The 21,740-nt window shown below is 45.2% G+C and overlaps 1 protein-coding gene across 2 annotated transcripts in view; it reads left to right on the top strand.

Moving 5' to 3' along the window:
- ST8SIA6 (ST8 alpha-N-acetyl-neuraminide alpha-2,8-sialyltransferase 6) overlaps positions 1 to 21,740 on the top strand; it is a 155,405-nt gene that overhangs the window by 68,242 nt on the left and 65,423 nt on the right. For both annotated transcript variants that reach the window (XM_032624446.1, XM_032624447.1), the window contains exon 3: positions 16,101 to 16,190. In XM_032624446.1, coding sequence (XP_032480337.1) covers positions 16,101 to 16,190 — 90 coding nt within the window. The remainder of the gene's footprint in view (positions 1 to 16,100; positions 16,191 to 21,740) is intronic.

Here is a 21,740-nt window from a genome sequence, read left to right on the forward strand (position 1 = left end):
ACGCGCAGGCTCAGTAGGTGTGGCTCACGGGCCCAGCCGCTCCGCGGCATGTGGGATCTTCCCAGACCGGGGCACGAACCCGTGTCCCCTGCATCGGCAGGCGGACTCTCAACCACTGCGCCACCAGGGAAGCCCGCAAAAACATTTTTGATTCTGCTTGTTTTTAGCTCTGGGCCAACTCCCTTGGCAAAATGGTCAGTACTTCCATCTCAGACAACCCTTATGTAAGAAGTTTCAGGTGGGACATTAGATAAGTAAGGCTTTTTGGTGTTTTCCAGAAGCCAGAAATGACTAGATAGAAAAGATATCAAAGAATCATAATATTAATTTCAGGTATCTTAAGCGAAAAGTTGCAGGAACTCCGAAGGAATACATGCAGACAGTACCTTTTATACTTAGAATTGCTCAGGCAGGATGAGAATGTGACAAGACTTGTAAATTCCAAATTACATTCAGTTGTAGGTAATAAAGAGATTTAAGAAGTTGAGAAAATATGTATTATTACTGGGAAAGAAATAGAAGAGTTGAAAAAAATGATAATAAGTAGTTGAATCAGATGGAAGCATTCATTGCCTAAGGAAAAACCCACAGCTTTAAGAAAAATAATCATTCTGAATATTATATTTCTTGAATTAACAGATGCACTCCTGTTTGGATAGAATTGAAAAAAGAATGTGCGATAATAAAATGCTAGCAGTGTATGTGCATGTATCTCAGCCTTTTCTGGAGTCTCTTAATCAGGCAGACCTCGTTTTATTGCACTTCACAGATACTGCATTTATTACAAATTCAAGGTTTGTGGCAACTCTGCGTCCAGAAAGTCTGTTAGCACCATTTTTCCAACAGCATCCACTCATCACTTCATGTCTCTGTGTCACATTTTGGTAATTCTCGCAATATTTCAAACTTTTTTCCCTAATGTTATGTCTGTTATGGTGATCTGTGGTCAGTGATCTTTGCTGTTAACTACTGTGACTCGCTAAAGGCTCAGATGATGGTTAGCAATTTTTCGCAATAAAGTATTTTTTAGTTAAGGTGTGTACATTGCCTTTTTAGACATAATGCTATGGCACACTTAATGGACTACAGTATAGTGTCAGCATAACTTTTATATGCACTGGGAAGCCAAAAAATTCGTGTGACTTGCTTTATTGTGATATTCACTTTATTCGGTGGTCTGAAACCAAACCCACAATGTCTCCGACGTGTGCCTGTATTCATATCTACTTAAGTCCTGTAAAATTCTTGTAGATAATGTTCCCAAAAGGTCTGTATATCAGAAAAATGCAGGTTCAGACCAAAGGAGGATACCTCGACGCAGCCGTTTTGATGTCACAGTGCTTGGATTTCCTAGGCTCAAATGAAGCATTCACAGTGGTTGCATGGTGTGGCTTGAAGAGCCCATTTCTGTCCAAAACTTGGGGCCTGCTTCAGATGCCGAATCCCTATCTTAGGGCCTCTGCTTGGATGACTCACCCTCTCTGAATCCCAGTTTTGAGTTCCTGGGGCTGGCTTGGCCAGTGGTCAGTCGGTGGGGTGTGGGTGAGGCTCTGAGCAGCCAGAGCGGGGGCTGGGAGAGGGCAAGCGTTGTCCAGGGCAATAGAAGCCAAATCTCAGTGATGTGAGGGCGCTCACGGTGATTGCGCACCATGTCCAGGAGAGATCCCCAAGGTGAAAACAGGGAAAGGCAAATCTATCCAGTGGGAATTGGGTGGGAAGTTGCGAATTGGGTAGCTCTAGGTACCCCCAGGGGAGTAAGAGGGGCCAGAGCACCTCCAGAGGCTCAGTGATTCAGTCCTCAGTCTAGACCACCAGGGTTGGGTGATGAGGACAGAAGAACATTCCTTAAAGACTTCTTAAATTTTTTTTTGAAATTGAAGTTGATTTACAGTGTTGTGTTAATTACTCCTGTACAGTGAAGTGGTTCAATTATACACATATATACATTCTTTTTTTAAAAATATTCTTTTGCCTTATGGTTTATCACAGGATACTGAATATAGTTCTCTGTGCTCTACAGTAGGACCTTGTTGTTTATCCATCCTATAGATTCTCGCTTACATCTGCTGACCCCATCCTCCCACCATCCCTCCCCAATTAAAGATTTTTTTTTAACACAGGTATGTTCATTGTGAAGTGTGGTCCATTAAAAACTCATTAGAACTCATTACCATGTATGATCCTACTCACAAACTCTAGTTTTCCAGATGAGTAGCAGATGGGACTAGGAATCAGCCGAAGAGCGAGAAGGACCATCCTCCAGGGGGAAGGTGTGTAAGGGGGACATGAGATGATGCAGGAAAGAGGCCCTGTGACGAGCAGAGACACAGAGCGTGAGCCCTGCTAAGTTGCAGAAAATCCAGAACCAGACCCAGTAGCTCTGACTTAACAGGATTCGGATTATTCCAAATCTCCGTAAAATAACATCAGGACATTTTATCAGCTGGGAAATTGTGAATATGCAGATATGAGATTAATACACTGTAATGTAATCAAGAATTCAGTTTTGTTGAGTATTGCTCCTGAGTTTCGTGAAATGAGACTTGATTGACTACACTGCTCAGAACCCAGCACCTCATTTGCGTAATTGTATTTCCTCTTTTCCAGGATTATCACATTGTGCTGTTTCCTTGTTGAATTTCATCTATGATTATATTGCTCCGTTTTGAGATGGATCGGTCTTCAAGGACACTCTCATAACCCTTCCTAATTATGATTTACCTAAGCACAGTAAATTTGGTGAGCCAGTTCTCTGACACTTTCATTCATTATTAATGAGAGCATTTTGACATCATTTTAACTGCAGTAAAATCTCAATTAAAGAGAATGAACAGAGACTGGGTTCTTCTGGTGAATTAAATCTTATAATTATCTGGGGGTTAATCAGAAGATCCTTTTGGTTCTAATTCTTCCTGTTGACTTTTATTTTCCTAGAATTTTATTTTACTTTTCAGTCTGATCAGCTCTGGAATCTCTTTTTCCCTGGATAAGTTATAATCTTCAAGTATCTCAGGTTCATTGATCATTTATTCATTCATCCATTTGCTCAGATTTATTAGGGAGCTACTAATAGGTAAGGAAGACACAGTCACGTCAAAGGCAGACATAGAAATGTGTCACAGGGAATCAAGGGAAAATTCTGGAGGTTGCTTTTTGAACAAATTCTAGTTTATAGTTTTTTTTATGAGAACAAAGGGAGCTTTAGAAGATCAAATAAAAGGTATAAATAGTGAGTCAGACAGCACATGAAGTGGAGATTCCAACATTCGTTTTCTGCTTATGTAGCTTTTAATGGCATTTGAGATTAAAGGTCAAATAGAATTCAACACAGTAACCCTTGTAAAGCTTGATAATCTATATTTGAAGATTCTAACTATTCATCTCTTCACCCAGAACTTCACTTCTCAACAAGATGTCTATCTTTATTGCACTTTTCATGTCTGTTTACCTCAAATCCTAACCAGCAAAATGGGTACTTTAATTTTTTAATTTTTTAATTAATTTTTATTGGAGTGTTGTTGCTTTACAGTGTTGTGTTAGTTTCTGCTGTACAGCAAAGTGAATCAGCTAAATGTATACATATATCCCGTCACTTTTGGATTTCCTTCCCATTTAGGTCACAGAGCGTTGAGTAGAGTTCCCTGTGCTATACAGTAGGTTCTCATTAGTTATCTATTTTGTACATAGTAGCGTATAAATGTCAGTCCCAATCTCCCAATTCATCCCACCCCCTCCTTCCCCCCTTGGTATCCATAAGTTTGTTCTCTACATCTGTGTCTCTATTTCTGCTTTGCAAATAAGTTCATCTGTACTATGTTTCTATATTCCACATATAAGCATTAATGTACAATATTTTTCTCTTTCTGACTTACTTCACTCTGTATGACAGTCTCTAGGTCTATCCACATCTCTGCAAATGGAACTATTTTGTTCCTTTTTATGGCTAAATAATATTCCATTGTATCTATGTACTACATCTTCTTTGTCCATTCCTCTGTTGATGGACACTTCGGTTGCTTCCATGTCCTGGCTATGGTAAATAGTGCTGCAGTGAACATTGGGGTGCATGTATCTTTTTGAATTATGGTTTTCTCTGGGTGTACGCCCAGGAGTGGGATTGCTGGGTCATACGGTAGTTCTATTTTTAGTTTTTTAAGGAACCTCCACACTGTTCTCCACAGTGGCTGTGCCAGTTTACATTCCCACCAACAGTGCAGGAGGCTCCCTTAGTTTACAGTTTTTTCATCATTGCCTTACACAACATGGGTCACAGAAAAAAATCTTTATTGACAGCAAGATTCCGGTGAGCTTTCTGTTGACTAAATGAAGTAGTTCCCCTCTTTACATTTCAGAATTTCAAATATCATCATTATTCTGTGATAGGGCCTTCTGCCTCATTTCACATTTATAAAATTGCCACAGTGAGATGACATTCCACTTGCTATTTTTATTTTATTATGACATACTCTTCTCATAATTTTATTTCATATTTCAGGTGCCGCCAAATGTTTGGACATGATTTCTGAAAGATTTTTTGCACTGATTTTCATTCTGATGACACTAACCTGAATTCCACAACTAACCCCAAACAGCCTTTGTAAGATCCACCAGTTTTGATTAGATCAGTAAATTAAGATTTTGCTCGCCGACCAGATGTGTTCAGCAACTAGCCTTTGGGGTATTTCTGTTTTGATAGCATATATTTCCCTGGAGCCTCCACACTGACTGGGCAGCTTCTCCATACTGGAGTCCAGTCTTGGCATCAGTTTTCATTGCTTCAGATTTTCCTTGCTCTGCTGATCGGAAACCATCGTACCACACTATTAAACTTTGTTCATTTTGTTATTTTAAAGAGGATTCCATTCAGTTTTCTACATGAGGTCCCCAGCGTTTGACCCTGATGTTACCAAACCAAACTTGGGTCTCCTCGCCCGCCACGCGGCAAAGCCAATCCGCTGAGACCAGGTTGTGGTGGAGGAAAATACGCCGTTTATTGCAGGGCCCAGCAAGGAGAACGGGCAGCTAATGCTCAAAAGACCTGAACCCCCTGATGGCTTTCAGGGAATAGTTTTTAAAGGCAGCATTTGGGGGAGGGCTGTGGGGTGCATGACTCTCTTCTGATTGGTCGGTGGTGAGGTAACAGGGTGATGTTTCCAAAATCTCAGTCATCGACCTTCTGGCTCTAGCCAGTCTGGGGTCTAGTGTTTGTGGTCAGCATGTAGTCACCATCCTCCACCTGGGTGGGGGAGGGGTTCCTGAAGAAGCCCACAAAGATATGCATCAGATTATTATGCATATCCCTTGAGGAGGAATTAGGGCTCTGTTTTATCACTGAACTCTCGTCATGACTTTTCTTGTTAAACTGCTCTTCCTTTGTTTCTGCGTTCGCTCACTTTCCTAATTAGTAACTGCTGTGCCTGCTTTTTGGCACTCAGGGAAGACCTAGGAGACTAAAGCCTTTTTCTACAAACTAGTAATGGGGAGGAGGGGCAAGGAAGGGCTTTTGTACCCAGGAGGGCCCTGCAGGGTCCTGCTCGGTTTCACTAATGCTTTCCTGAAAATGAGTATGAATGAGCTATGAACTTACAGGTTATAAGAGGGTCTTTGCTCTTTGATGACTAAACGTATAACAGTGGTTATGGTTCTAATATTTAAGTATTTTTAAATTATCAAGTGCTGTCTCACACAGCACCAGAGAGTCAGTACGGAATGTAAATAAAAGTTATTTTCTCATTAAAGGTCTTACCTCAGAATTCACTTCTCCAAGTTTTATTGAAGAGATATTTAGTTGCCAGAGGAATTTCCTGATTTGTTTTTTGGTTGGGACAAAGAACTTCATGACCGGGGTGGCATAGCTGATATGGACACTTAAATGTGGACTTTACGGACATTTTAGAGATGTTTCCAACACATGTCCATTGGCCTTTTTTCAGAAGACATTGCATCCTCCAACTACATCCAGTTTGCTTGAATAATGCCCGTTGGAGCGGTGTGTTTGACGGGCTGGTTAAGCCTGAGTGAAGGTGTTAGGGATGGTGGGTGTGTGTTCTCTGTAGCAGAGCTCCCGGGAGGATGAACGCTGGGTCTGACTCAGGAAAGCAATTATGTTAAATATTCTCAGTACCGTACATCTCCTCTTACAATATTTCCTCGGTTGAGCTCTTCATCTGAAAAAGAAAAAATAACCCTCTTCTTTAGTGACATGGTAACTTAGCTCATTTTACTCCTGTCGTTCTGTCAAGTGTTTCATTGGTTTCTCCCCACTCATGTTTCTGGCCATAGGACAGGCCCACATTTCTTGAAAGTCTTAATCTAGACTATTATGAAAAATCTATCAGAGCAGATGAACTTGATCCAGGAGGCTTATAATGCTTTGTCAAAGTGTGATCCTCAGTCCGGCAGGATTGGCGTCACCTGGGAGCCGGTTAGAAATGCAGACTATCAGGCCCCATCCCAGAGCTGCATTTTAGTAAATTTCCCGGGTGATTCATGGGCACGTTGCAGTTTGAGAAGCACTGCTTCAAGAGGCATCCCGTGATCTTGATGGCCGCCTTGAGCGCTCCGGCTGAGCACTGCCCAAGTGGCTGTCTGTTCCAGTCGCTGTGCTGAGCGTTCTTTATGCATTCTCAGTTACAAACTTTGCATCAGATCCGTCAAAGAGATAGTATCACCCCCGTTCTGCACACAAAGCTGAAAGCATAGAGGGGCTAAATAGTTTTTAAGGGGCTAAGCATCGAGCGTGTAGCAGAGTAGGCATCTGAACTCCGCTGTTTGCCACCAGTTTGTCCTCTTTATCAGGTAGTGTTTATTCAGTTTGCAGATGCTTCCAGCACGCTCATTCAGAGTGTTAAAAGATAATTTTAATAAAAAGGTAAAATCGTGGCTCTCATACAGATATGAAAATGAACACTTTTGAAAATTTTATTTAACTCATCAGTGAGGAAGCTGGTATGGGGTGGCAGCCAGTTCAAAGGAACAGACGCATTTATAGGTCAGCAATATTGAGAGGAACATGGCAAGGGAGGCAAAACAGACTTTCCCACTGTGGGGAAGGGTTGTCTCTCCACTGGACGTAACACACTTGCATGCCCGTAGACAAGAATCGTTTTATGTTGCTATCACTTAACTTCAATACATAGAATTGCAAAATAGCTCTGTTAAAGGACAGGCGGGCAAGGCAGATTTTATTCAGTACTAGTGAAATGGGTGTAGGGACTCCAGCAGTGGAGTTTTGCTGTAGGGGAGAGAGATGGGACTGAACTCTGAATCCAACAAGGAAATGTGGGAATTTATAGCCAAGGAGCAGGTGGGGGTCGGTGGAGGGAATGTCAAGGGGTAAGGGATGATTCTCGCCAAACCAGCCTGCTAGGAATCTTGCCAAAGGCAGACCAGGGTGATTGGATATCGCCTGGAGGATGGTGGAGGTTGAGGAATTTGGTCAGATAGCAAGGGTGATCACACCTGGAGGATGGGGGATTCTGGATGAGCTGACTTAGCAGGGTTCTTGTTAAAACTGGTCTCTTAAGGACATGCCCACAAATGGGTCCTAGTTGAAAAAGACCTCAGAGGAACTTGACTAGAGTTTGGTCAAGGAGAGACCATTTGTCAGTTCCTGTAGACTCAGAATCAGGTAACCTGGAGTGGCGAGTGCTGTAGACAATGAATAGCTCTCCACTGAAGAACAAATTTTTCCCTATAAGGGGAGGTAGAATAGCACGGTGCCTGAGAACACAGACATGTAGTGTCTGGGTTCAAAACTCTACTCCAGTTCTAACAGAGTGACTTTACGCATGTTCTTTCGTCTTCCAGTGTCTTACTGCTCTCATCTGTAAAATGGACACAGTCCCTACCTTGTATATCCATTGTGCGGAGTATATGACACGTGAATAAAGCTGACAACAATACATCGAGTTGCTGTTATCATCTTCACGTCTAACCAGGAAAGCATATCAGAATTTTTGCATCAAGGAATGTGGATATTAGTATCAAAAATATACTCAGTTTATCCAGGGTTTGCAAATTCAAAGCACATTAAAGAAAGGTCAGAATAATCTTGGCTGTATCAAGTAAGAAAATATTGTCGGAGGTGGGTTTTAAAAGACTTGGAAACACTGTACGGAGAACAGTTCCATCCTGTCTACACTTTTGAGTTGATCTCAAGGCCCCAAGGATGTCACACCTAAGGACCAGTGAAAAGAGGCACGGATGGTCCAGCGCTGGTCACTTGTTTTCTTCCATTTGTTCTCAGTCTGCTCCTATTTTATTTTCCTCTTCTTTGACCCTCCTCTTGCCCATCTGGACTTGAAGTTTAAATCAGCCTCCATATCAGACTGGTCCTTCTGGTAACCCTTACTTCAACCTGCTTAGGTAAGGCGGTGCTCTCTGTGTGCCTCGGAGGACTTATAGCTAAACCAGGTCCACCTGTTCCCCTTGGGCAAGCTGTGGAGTGGAGGAGACTGCAAGTTACATGGAGTGAAAGTCTTTTAGGTTCAGTACTCTTGATCTTTCCTTTAACTGTATAGTGGTAGGCAGTGATACTGTTAATGGTTTCGGGGAAATTGTGTGCTTCAGTGGATACGTTGGCATCGTTCAGATCACACACCCCTGCGTTAGCTGATGCTGACCGCCTGGGAACAGTTTTACAGCTGTGCAAGCTGTAGTTAGCTCAGAGCCACACAAAATAATTCTTATCTCTAAATATGCAGATTACATCCTATCTGGTAGCAGTCCAATGGACTTCCTTCTATTGGCACATTCGTTTCAGTACTTCTGATCTATAAGTCTGTGTGTTCTGTGGCTTCTGCTTTGAACTGGTTCCCTCATGGGGAATAAAAGAAAATCTTTAATGCATGTTCATTTCACATCTGTATGATATTTATGATTGTCCATTTTTGAAAACTATCTTCCAACAGTGGTGGAGGGACCAGAATACCTTAGGGTAACTGATTTAGTAAGAGAGTTAGTTAATTAATCGTTGTCAAGGGTAACCAAAGACAGGTAAAAGTCAAGGTGAAAAACCAAGTTAGCAGAGATTACTTGTAGAAATTTCTGCAAGTTAAGGTGGCTGCAGTGTTCATGTATAAGGAAGTGAAATTCTAATGTAGCCATTTTCAAAGCACTTCTTAATATTTTGAATTAAGTGATATCCACCAAAACACAGATTCATGGTTTCTTGAAAGTAACGTGATGGTGGGAATCCACCAAGCCAGCATCCATTCTGCAGACTCAGCCTGGTAAGCGTGTGCTTGTCTGTCCTCTGCACCAGACTCTTTGCTCCAAGGCGACAGGGACACGGTCTTGTCCCCGTCCTTTCTCCAGTAGCCATAGTTCTCTGTGGCACGGATGCCTGGTGAGTGACTGAACAAAGAGGTTGGCCAGGGTCTTCCCCTCATCTCTGTAGACACCAAGACTTGATTTCATCAGTTCTTGGGTCTGATTTCAAAGGCAGACTTGTGTTCACCACACTCGTAAGCCAGAATATTAATTTGTCAGTTGAAAAGAGTAATCAGACTCTCCCGGTAGGCTGGGATGCTTGCCTTTCTCCCTCGGGGAACTTGCATGGCACGGGGTGCACATGGTAATTAGGTGTTTGCTTGATGACCTTGAAGTGAGCACAGCTGGCCCCTGTCCCCTCTGTCCTAGAGCTGGCAGGCCAGTTGTCACACCAGTGGACCGGGGGGTTTCTGCTGATGGTCAGGACGCACTCCTGTCTCATCAGCATCTCTTCCCAGGAACGGGGAAGGAGTGTGCAAGGTACGTAGATAGAACAATTCCTATTCTTTGGACTTTCCATTTTTAGGCTGTGTTGCCCATGTGTTAAGAAATTCTTTCTTCAGAGAGAATAAAGTTGATTCGGTTTTAAGCTTTTCATTTAGATTCACAACTCAGTTTGTGCCCCCTTTCTGGCCACTGTAAATAGAATTTGGATGTCCCAAGAACTTGGGACTTCCCTGGTGGTCCAGTGGTTAAGGATCCGCCTTCCGATGCAGCGGACATGGGTTCAACCCCTGGTCGGGGAACTGAGATACCACATGCCACAGGGCTACTGAGCCCGTGAGCCACAACTAGAGGGAAGCCCATGCGCCGCAACAAAGAGCCCGCGTGCCACAACTAAGACCCAACACAGCCAAAACTAAATTAATTAATTTTAAAAAATAATAATTTGGATGTTCTTGACACTCTTCAGTAACTTACAAGCAAATTATTCTTTGGGGTGTTTTATTTGTCCGGGGACTGAATGCATATTGCATTAATTAAAAGTCTTTAACTCTGTTTTAGTGGTCCTTGTGGATACCGACTAAATAATGATGACAGGGCTTCCCTGGTGGCGCAGTGGTTGAGAGTCCACCTGCCGATGCAGGGGACGCGGGTTCGTGCCCCGGTCTGGGAGGATCCCACATGCCGCGGAGCGGCTGGGCCCGTGAGCCATGGCCGCTGAGCCTGCGCGTCCGGAGCCTGTGCTCCGCAACGGGAGAGGCTGCGGCAGTAAGAGGCCCGCGTACCGCAAAAAACATAAAAAATAATGGTGACATTACTTTGTAGGGACTGAATCACTTGTTCTGGTTAAGAGATATTCTTTGCATTTTCAGAGCCTTAATTATTATTAGTTTTCAGTACCCATTGTAGTCTCTAAGCTTCTTGCTATATTGTGAAATCTTGCCAGTTGGTTTTCAACTCAAGTCTGACTTATGAAGATAGAATTTCAGATCAGCCACATAGATAACAATGATAGCAGAAATGCTTGTTTTTGTGTATCTTTCCCCTAATCTTATTAAAGATTTTTTTCCCCCGTGACATACTGAAGTGATGAAAACGTGCCTGAAGGCTTGGTTTGCCAGTACCAAAAAAATAAATCCTATAATTAAATAATAAAAGCAATCAAAATCCATAATCTAAGACTCGCAAGGAATGGAAAAAGAGGAATTAGTACCACTTAATGGTTAGCAAACAGTCAGTAAAACATGAGACTAGAATTACGGTCAAGGGCCAGGTCCTGGATGGCTCCGTGTGTCCCTCTGAGGCTGAGGGGGAACACAGAAGGGAAATGACACGATCAAATGTGTTAGCAGGACCACCCACCTGGGGACCGTGAGGATGGAGCAGAAGGGAAAGGGCCTAGCGTACTGGACACCATGAATTTATCAAGGCACCAGCCCACCTACCTGGGTGATTTTGTTCCCAGCAGTCCTTGGGGGCAGGTATAGGAATGCATTAGGCCAGATGCTGTATTGCTCCATTATGGCAGATTTGCAAGGTGGATGTGACAGAATGTTGAAGGAGCAGGAACTTGGGCATGCTGGTGAGATTCTACCCATGCTACAAATGAGCAGACAAGCAATCTTGTCTCGTGACGTGCAAGCAGAGATTGTGATCTTGTAATGGAGCAATTAAAGAGACGTTGGCAGGGCAGTTGTTAGAGCCATCTCAGCTCTCTGGTCTGGGACGCCTCAAGCACTAACTTGGTTCATCAGGTTCTAGCATATCTCCAGGAGGATGGCCACCGTCCCTCCATGACTTGTCCTGGGAGGCTGTCTCCACTCTATATTTGGCAGATTGTATGTAGGGTGATTCTTTTCTCTTCTTTGGCTAATTCTGTTAAGAAGTTCTTTAAAAGGGCTCTCACCAGCAAATTGAAATTAAAAAAAAAAAAGAGCTATCAGAGTTGATGGTATGATAATTATTATCTTTATGATAGATAATTATCTATTATCTTATTTTGAACCCATGAGAGTCTGGCCCCAGAGATTTTGGTTCTTAGAGGTTTTTTTTTTTTGTCTCCCAGACCCAACTGCTCAGACCGCCAAATTGAGTTAGTTTGTTGGGGGGCAGGGGTCCCTCTCCGTTCATATCCTAGACTTCTACCTACAGCAGGCTCTGATGTACTTTCTCTGCTGCTTTCTTTACCATTTCAAGTTCTCCCTGAACATCCAGTCCTTTTGGATGGGCCATTCCAACCTGACCCCCAGTCATCCTTCCTCAGGTTATAAATCAGCCCACACGACTTGTAGCCATCTCATCTTCCGCCAGGTTACTTGTGACCCCAGGTCTTTGGATTTCCTACTTTCATCTCTTTGTATTTCTCTCTGTCCCCTTTGCCTTGTCTGAGAGATGTCCCCAAATCAGAAGTTGAGGAGGATTTATTCTAATGTCTTCATCTGTGGTGGATGCCATCTTCTCAAATAGGATCATGACCTCTCTCAACTCAAGCCTGGGAAGGTTTCTTCTTTTCCTCTCTCAAGAGCAAGTAACTCCCTTGTGGTTTTCCTCATGAGCTCAGATCTAAGGAACGTCTAATTCTCGCTTATTCCCACAACGGAGAGGACTGATGGTCTAGCCCTCTCCCTGGAAGGTCTAATGCCTTCCACTTCTCCATGGGTCCTGGCATCTCTTACGGTGTCAGGTCTTCAGGCATCTTAAAACATGGCGGTTATATTGTTAATTTGTATTTCTGTCACTTTGAATAACAAACATTGTTGAAAACAGCATGAACTAGGAGTCTTGTCTAAGAGGCAGTGAAAGGGGCTATATTGGCCAGATGCCTAATGTAGACAAACATTTGAAGTTTATGGGTTCCACAGGTCAGTGTTTTAGCATTTTCCTAGGAAGATTTTAATGACATTAGATGAAAAGGAAGAAAACTAGGAAGATCCTTTGAATGAAAAGGGGGCAGGAGAGAAAGAGAGAACTCAAGGGGCTCCGCTTTCTGTTCCTTTTACTGTGAAATGACTTCTGTGGGTGGGAGAAGTATTACCATACCATCCCCTATTGTAATAACAACAACTGAGGAAACAACACAGAATGCATTTAGGAGAACAAGAACACAACATTTATTCAGTAACTTTTGTGTATCAGCTGTTTTTATACCCATCCCATGTAATCCCTTGTCTTGGTCCATTCAGGCTGCTAGACCTGAACCGGGTGGCTTATAAATACCAGAAATTAATTTCTCCCAGTTCTGGAGGCTAGAGGTCCAAGATCATAGCATGTACAGGTCTGGTGTCTGGAGAGCCCACTTTCCCATAGACAGCCATCCTCTCATTGTAACCTCACAAGGCGGTAGGGGACCAGGAAGCCCTCTTGGGCCGATTTTATAAGGGCACTAATCCCATTCATGATCGCCCCCTCCTCATGACTTCATCACCTCCCAAAGCCCCACCTCCTAATACCATCACCTTGGGGGCACGGGTTTCAACATATGAATTTTGGGGGGACACCAACATTTAATCTGTAGCATCCCTATAAACTACCTTATTGAGTAAAGATTTAAAAAGGAAACTCTTGGATTTAAAGGCCAAGGTCAGAGAGTGGAGCCCAGATTCAAGGCTGGCCCTGCTGGCTGACACCTAAGGCCCCTTTTGTCCCTCTGGCTTCATTCTTCACTCTCACCTCCACTTCCCCACAGGTACCCTCATGTGCTTTCCATGGGCCTTCTGTGATTTCAGTTGGGCAAAGCTGTTTGGACTTTTTATTAACAAGGATACTCTCCGATTTAAGGAAAGTGCTCTGTCACCAAAGCCTGGGTGCCTGTTTGTCACAGTTTCACAAATTCAGTCTTGCGAAGCCATCAGAATTCAAAGCACTGCTGGCTCAGTAATTCACGTCATTCACGGTGCTGCCTGAATTAAAATACACAGCAAATTAGAAATAAACAAATCCTTGCAAAGTACGGTAATACATTCAGAAAGCACAGAAGGTGAGGCACGTGGACAGAAGGAGGACGGAAGTGGGGAGGGGGGGACTTCCCTGGTGGCGCAGAGGTTAAGAATCCGCCTGCCAATGCAGGGAACACGGGTTCGAGCCCCCGTCCGGGAAGATCCCACATGCCGCGGAGCAACTAAGCCTGTTCGCCACAACTACCGAGCCTGCGCTCTAGAGCCCGCGAGCCATAACTACTGAGCCTACGTGCCACAGCTACTGAAGCCTGCGTGCCTAGAGCCCGTGCTCCGCAGCAAGAGAAGCCACGGCAGTGAGAAGCCCACTCACTGCAACGAAGAGTAGCCCCCGCTCGCCACAACTAGGGAAAACCCGCGCGCAGCAACGAAGACTCAATGCAGCCAAAGAAAAAAGATAAAGAGGGATTTTGTGAGCCCGTATGTATTTTGCGCACTGTCTTTTTAGACAGCACTTCTGGAGGATTAATTATGCATCTCTCTTGTTTATGTCTTTATCTTGATATCTCCTGCTACCTCACCTTCCATATCCAGCTTATTCTGAAGTCCTGTCAGTTTTACCTCCAGAATAGATCTCAAATCTGTCAGCCTCTCTTCCTGCCAGTGGGCAAGTGGATGTGGGCTTCCGGTCCACTCTTGGATCCTGATCGCCTCTTTCTCTGGGCACAGAGGACGATGGCCCTTTTCTGACAACCACTGTGCAGTCAGGTCGGGCATGCAGCTAGTTCTGGCCAGGCTGAAGCATCCGGATACAGAGTAAGACCTTCCAGCACTTTCTTCTCCTGCCACAGAGATTATGGAAGTGGGTTGTTGAAAGGAAGGTGCCCCCAAGGGCACAGTACGCAGTATTCCTAGGTCGCAGGGAGCACGGCCACCCTAGAGAGCTACCCAGTGTCTAGTGGGCATTTCATGAGTAAGAAACAGACCTTTGTGATGCAAAGCAACTGCCATTGGGGGATGTCTGTGAGCACATCATAGTCTGTTCCATCCTGGCTGGCAAAGCAAGTTGCCGTCCTCTCTCTCCTGGAGCCCTGCAGAAGCCTTCTAACTTTCCCACCTTTTCTGTAGTCCTGCTTCCTCTCGTTTCATTTCTCAGTCAACTACTTAAAACACACCTGAGGCCAGGCCCATCCATCACTCCCCGCCCCTAACCTATTGCTCCCTGTGTCCTTAGGGTCCATTCTAAACCTGGTTCACCAGGCCTGTGTGCTCTGGCCCTTACTTACTGCTCCAGACACCCTGTAGCCTTTCAGCCTTGAGCCCCACCGGCCTCCTTTCAGCTCCTCACACATTCTGGGGCCTTTGCACATGCTTTCCCCTCTATCTGGAATGTTCCCCCCTCTTCCCAAAGTAACGCCCTTGGATTACCCTGGGGATCTGCACCCAAATGACACTTTCTCAGAGGCCCCCCGCCCCCAGGATGCAGGCAGCTCCCCAGTACACTCCTCCATGGCAGCCACTGCGGTCTTCAGGATCCTAATAACCACAGATCAGAATTCGGTATTCATTCCTGTGGTGGTTTGTTTGATATGCATCGTTCTCTTTAACCAGACTGCAGGCTCCACTAGGGAAAGGGACTGTGTGCTGTGTTACCCAGCTCGGTGTCCTGAGTCTCCTGTGCCTGGCTCCCAGCACATGTTAGATCCTCAGCAGATACCTTCAGGACGATCGATGCACTCCCAGGAAGCTGGAGTTGTGTGCATGTTTTCCGAGTGTAGGGAAAGTGGTGGTTGATATATTTTTGAGCATTTCCTGTGGTAGGCGTCGTACCAGGTGCTTTTCATTGTTCCCTCTATCGTGCATATATCATGACAATAGCACCATGGGGTAAGGACTAGAGATGCAGAAGTAGAGGCCTCAATCAGTTCAGTAGCACACGTGTCCGCAAGGCTCGTTAGGCAGCCCGACCCGTGACCTTAACTCGCTTTGTGATTTGGTTTTGTTCCAACTCCAGTTCTTCCAAGTTCTTAAAACAATAGCAACAGACCCTTATATCACAGCTACTTAATAATCAAAGGCCAGATTTATCTTGCCTTCTTTTGGGAGAGCCTTACAGATGTCCTGGGTCTGCATGCTTCCTAGCTGGAGACATCTTTTAGAAATAAAGCCTACTTACACACACGATGATTAAAACTATTCAATAACTCGTTCATTGTACATACTAACCTCAAAGTATGAGAACATGAAAATACAGTGCCCCGTGGAGTGTTCTTTTCTGTTTGACTTTATCATGTCAACTTTCTTTTTTCATTTAGACCCATTGTTGCAGGTGAAAATATCAATTTCCTTTTCCACAGAGAAATCCAATAAAGGGATGAAAATCAGACCTCAATTGGGCCCCGTTTATCAATTCAATCTGCTTTTTGTTAACCGTATCTCATAAGCTCTCCTTTTAAATCAATCTCTTTTTGAATCTCTTTCACAAAACAGCACATATCTGAACGAGAAGTTCCTCCCGCCGACAGAGAGATGCCAAAATCTGCAAGCTGGCTTGGAGACTTTATCTAACAAGACGAGAAAGTAAGTTCTACTCTTTGCATTGAATGTAATTTTTTTTTTTTAATGGAACTTTATTTATTTATTTATGGCTGCACTGGGTCTTCCTTGCTGTGCGGGCTTTCTTTAGCTGTGGTGAGCGGGGGCTACGGGCTCTAGGCGTGCGGACTTCAGTAGTTGTGGCTTGCGGGCTCTAGAGCACAGGCTCAGTAGTTGTGGCGCACGGGCTTAGCTGCTCTGCGGCATGTGGGATCTTCCCGGACCAGGGCTCGAACCTGTGTCCCCTGCATTGGCAGGCGGATTCTTAACCACTGCGCCACCAGGGAAGCCCTCATTTACTTTTAAAATAGGTGTTTTGTAAGTGTCAAAAAATGTTTCATGGCGTCTTTGAAATCATTTGGAAAATAAGACTTCGCGAGGAAAGCAAATATCAGACAATAACGCATATATGTGGAATCTAGAAAAATGGTGTAGATGATCTTATTTGCAAAGCAGAAATAGAGACACAGTTGTAGAGAACAAATGTATGGATACCAAGGGGGAAGGGGGTGGGGGTGGGAGGAATTGGGAGACTGGGATTGACACATATACACTATTGATACTGTGTATCAAGTAGACAACTGATGGGAACATACTGTAGAGCACAGGGAACGCTACCTAATGCACTGTGGTGACCTAAATGGGAGGGAAGTCCAAACGGGAGGGGATATCTGTATGTGTCTGGCTGATTCATTTTGTTGTACAGTGGAGGCCAACACAACAGTGTAAAGCAACCGTACTCCAATAAATATTTTTAAAAAAGACTTCACATGGAGGCATGACCTTGGGCTTGGAGAAGCTCCGTTGGGTGACGGGGTTGGTGAGGGGCTGAACAGTGCAGACCAGGGTCCAACCCTGGCACTGGGGACTCTGCGTATCTGTCCCTGAATCCACGTTCACTAGACACTCCGTGTAGTTTTACCAGCTCAGCTTTTCTAGGCCCTGACTCTTTTTGAGAACCCCATGGCATTCTGGACCCTAGTCTAGAGAAACGCGCACCTGTATCGAGCTGCTTGCAGTCCCATGAAGGTTAACAGGTTGACCCCACGCCCACCCCCGCCCCAGTCCCAGCTGTGGTTCACTTGCAGCTTCCCACACCTGCTGACGATCCTGTATTTCAGAGAGTCTCCAGCACCATCTTCTCCGAACTAGGGAAAAGGAGCTCGAAAAGCTCCGAGCTGCGTGCAAGGAAGAGCTACTCGTGGCCTGAGAGTCCGATGGTAGAGGTGCTGCTGTGGCTGTCCCGGGAAGGGGCAGAGTCTGGAGGTGCGGGGGGATGCGCGTTCGGGCGGGGCCTGGGCTGGCACCTGTAAATCTCCCTGGAAGGGACTCATCAGAGTTGCAGGTCGCTGTGCGCTTGCCTGACCGAGTTAGAAAGTTGTGCAGGGTGAGAAGGAGAGCAGGGTCCTCATGGCAGTCTTGCTCAAGGGAGACCCAGCGGCCTTTCCTTCTCTTTTTCTTCCTAATAATCAGTCTGGCGATCAGTCTTTCTCTCTCCTCCCTCTCCCCTCTCCCCTCTCCCCTCTCCCCTCTCCCTCTCCCCTCTCCCCTCTCCCCTCTCCCCTCTCCCCTCTCCCCTCTCCCCTCTCCCCTCTCCCCTCTCCCCCACCCCCTCTCCCCCACCCCCTCTCCCTCTCTCACATACATACACACACACACACACACACATCTCTTCCTCTTTTAATGTTAAAAACAGTTTATGGGAGGAAGCAGTTAACGCTGCCTATAACCCATGTACTTCCATCCCTGGAGGGTGACCCGGGGCGGCGGGGGAGGGAAACTGCGGTAGGCAGCCTGGTCTAATCTCCTTTCAACTAGACCTCGGGTAATAGACTAATAATACTCGCCGGGAGGAAGGGACCGTTGTCCACTGAAATGTCCTAGTAGTCTGCTCCCTGCCTGAGGAATTACTTATATTAAATGGAACCCAGGATCCGTGAGGCACATGGGCTGTCCAGCTCTCTAGGTGTACAGGGAAATGTTTCCTAGTTTAAATGTTCTTGCTGTGTAAGGAACCCAGGGACCTCACTTAGAGACCTCACCTACTCTTCTGGGCCAGAGGTGCACGTCCAGCGCAGGAAGCCAGGACCGAGGAGGCCGCCTTGGGCGTCCCAGGTGCCTCTGCTTTGTCTAAGCCTCTCGACAGCCTGGATCCTTGAAGTTAGTGGGGAAAGCCTGCTACCCAGTAAGATTTCTGATTTGAGTGAATCTGACCCACTTCTCTCCCTTCACCACAGTTTGCTCTGTGTTCCGCTTTGCCCTTGGAGGCCGACCTACAGGGACTTCATCCATAGGCTCCTGGCTCCTTTGTTAACTGCTTTTCTTTGCATTTGACTCAGGAGAGCCCTAGAAATGGATCGGGAAGGGGGAGGAATGAAAAGAAGCTTTTCTCCTGTGATGTTGCTGCAGGCGAATTACATCCTTGACCGATGGAAGGTGTTACATTCTTAATGAAGGTCATGACTTTTGTTAAGTATCTCTCTCTCTCCTTTTTCACTTCATTCCCTCCCCTGGACTCCTCAGCCTAGGGGTGAGCTCTTAATGGTCCCCTGATACTGTATTTGGATTTTCCTACATCCAGCCCAGGACTTTGGGAAAAGTGCCTTCTTTAAGCTTTTCTCAAATGACTCGGTTTGAGCAGGCCACTGTTTTTGCCGGGACCCTGGCTTATGGTAGATGGGCCAGAACTAGCAGTTGCAAACGCTTCTTTTCTTGCACAATAAATACATTGAATTTTGAGGTGGACGTAAAGCAGCTCATGCACTATAGATGGCACTGCACGTCTGTGTTGATCCTATTCGAGCCATTGTTTTGCTTGTTGTTTGCTGGAAGTTTTCCTGAGGGACTCAAATTCCACATGTCTTGCGGTACCACGCCTCGTGAGAGTAGAACTTGGAAAAATTGGTCCTTGCTCCCCATTCCCTGCGACAAGCCTGTTGTATCCCTTGCCCGACATGTGAGTCGGTGTGTGAAAGCTTCAACTGACTCTCTTCACCTCTCTCTCTCTCTGATAGGAACTGTCTTTGTTCCGCAAAGTGGCAAAAGTGCTTAACGTAGCCATGACCCATAGCTGTACTTTGGAGCAAAGCGCTTGAGTCAGCGTGGCGGAAAGTTCTTTCATCACGGAAGGTGACGTTGTTTTTCAAGGCAGAGAATCTTACACCCCCTTTATGGGCATCTGCAAACGTGGTTAAATGCAGCACGCGAATGCGATTGCCTGGGCATATGGTCTCACGTTTGCTCTCTCACTTTGTTCCTATTGGTTTGGATTTGGCGCTAAGACCTTTTCTCGGCTGTTCTTCAGAGAGATGCCTTTTCATGACCTGCACAGTTTTCAGCCAGCTCGTGTAATTAGCCTGCACTGTTATTCTGTTCCGCAGAGGTGTAGAGAAAGTAGGCATGAATTACCCATTGTTATGAAAGTGTTACTTTGCACTCAGGAGACTAATTTGTTCAGTTGTATTGTCTATTGTCCGGAACCGCACGTTCTGCGACCACTGTTGTTACAGACGTACAGGGGACAATCAGGAAAGCTATTCGGTGCGTGGTGATAAAAGGCAATTTCATTTCCTTAGAAATAATGATTTAGCCCTGTTTTTGGTTTTTTTTGTGTTTTTTGGTTTTTTTTTGCCTCAGTGCGGCATGTGGGATCTTAGTTCCCCAACCAGGGATCAAAAGGGCGCCCCCTGCAGTGGAAGCGTGGAGTCTTAACCACTGGACCACCAGGGAAGTCCCTAGCTCTGTTTTTTTCATGGTCTGTTAAAGAGTTAGAATTTTCTCTTTCCTCAGCCAATTTGTCCATTTCAGATGCTAAAATAGAGTTTAGGAAGAGGGCACTAGAGTGAGAGGGAATCGGTGCTCTGTCTCCCACTGGTCTTGACTACATTTTTCAATAAAAGGAAGTTAAACAGTTGCCATTGGGAAGACCATCGAGATGGGGTACCTTGTATCACAATTCTTTATTTTCTGTTTAAGACTCTGAGCTCCAAGACCATGAGTTTGTGGTTCTGTCCATGGTGCCTGTCACAGGGCTCAGCACATAGTAGTTGCTCAGTAAGTATTTGTGGGATTAAACTAATGAATAAATAAATAAACCTCTTAGATCCTCAAAGCATTTTCTCTACCATATCTAATTTGTAGCTCTTAAAAAATTATCCATAAACTTCAACTCATTTTTGAAACCAAACTTCAACTCATTTTTGAAACCTATCTTTCACTTCTCTGGCTTTGTCTCTTACTTTGAATCTGAAGTTTTCTGGTTTTTTCTATCTCATTCTTTCTCCCTGAATGTTTCTCTGGGTTTCTCCATCCCAAACCCTTTTTTTACCAGGCGTCTCCCAGATAAAATATTATCATGAACTAAAATGCTACCTAGCCGGGGCTTCCCTGGTAGTGCAGTGGTTAAGAATCCACCTGCCAATGCAGGGGACACGGATTCTTGGTCCAGGAAGATCCCACATGCCACAGAGCAACTAAGCCCGTGTGCCACAACTACTGAGCTCACATGCCACAACTACTGAAGCCCACGAGCCACAACTACTGAGCCCACATGCCACAACTACTGAAGCCCACGCGCCTAGAGCCCGTGCTCTGCAACAAGAGAAGCCACCGCAATGAGAAGCCCATGCACTGCAATGTAGAGGAGCCCCTGCTCACTGCAACTAGAGAAAGCCCGCGCACGCAGCAACGAAAAGTAGCTCACCGCAACTAGAGAAAGCCTGCGTGCAGTAACGAAGACCCAATGCCGACACAAATAAATAAATAAATAAATTTATTTATTTTTTAAAAATCTGCAACATACTACCTAGCCATCTTATCACTGCTAGTTTGCCTTTTTCAGTATGGCAAAGATTATTTGTAATCTTTTGTGCTATGTGTATATCATTGTAAAGGGTTGACCGTATGAATATCCAAGTTGTCCATCTTAATTCACATTGTTTCAGACCAATGAGCTGGTTTTTCAAGAGCAGATACTTCAGAGGGGCTGATCCAGGAAATGAACTCATTCCTCCCCATCTTAGGGTTTGCTGCCTCTGTTCCTGTGCCTTTTTCTTCCTGTGTTCCTCTTCCATTTTCCCAGATGATCCTGGATCCCAAGAAAACGTCCATCTATATTTCTTCAGTTTCCACCACCTGGTCAGGGTAGATGAGCTACTCCAACAAAATCTCCCCAAATGCAGTGTCATAACACAGTCTTGTATTCTCTCTCATGCAGCATTCAGTATAGATGTTCCTTCCTGGTCAGGCAACTGTCCTCTGAGTACTGACTCAGGGATTCTGGCTCTTTCTGTCCTATGATGCAGGCATCTTCAACAGGTGACCCCAGGGTTGCTGCTGAGGGAGAGGGTGCTATGGAGAAAGCACACCCAGCTTGGAGGGGACACACATCACTTTCATTCACGTTCCACTGGCTGGAACTAGCCTACCTAGATGTTTCGGGTCATGTGACTGGGCTTGGCCAATAGAACGTGAGTGGAGCTGGTGCGTGCTTGGCGTGGGGGAAGTAGTTTCTGGCTGGGATGCCGCTTACAGCAA

The sequence above is a fragment of the Phocoena sinus genome, chromosome 2, assembly GCF_008692025.1.
Source record: "Phocoena sinus isolate mPhoSin1 chromosome 2, mPhoSin1.pri, whole genome shotgun sequence".
In the NCBI taxonomy this organism is placed as follows: Eukaryota; Metazoa; Chordata; class Mammalia; order Artiodactyla; family Phocoenidae; genus Phocoena; species Phocoena sinus.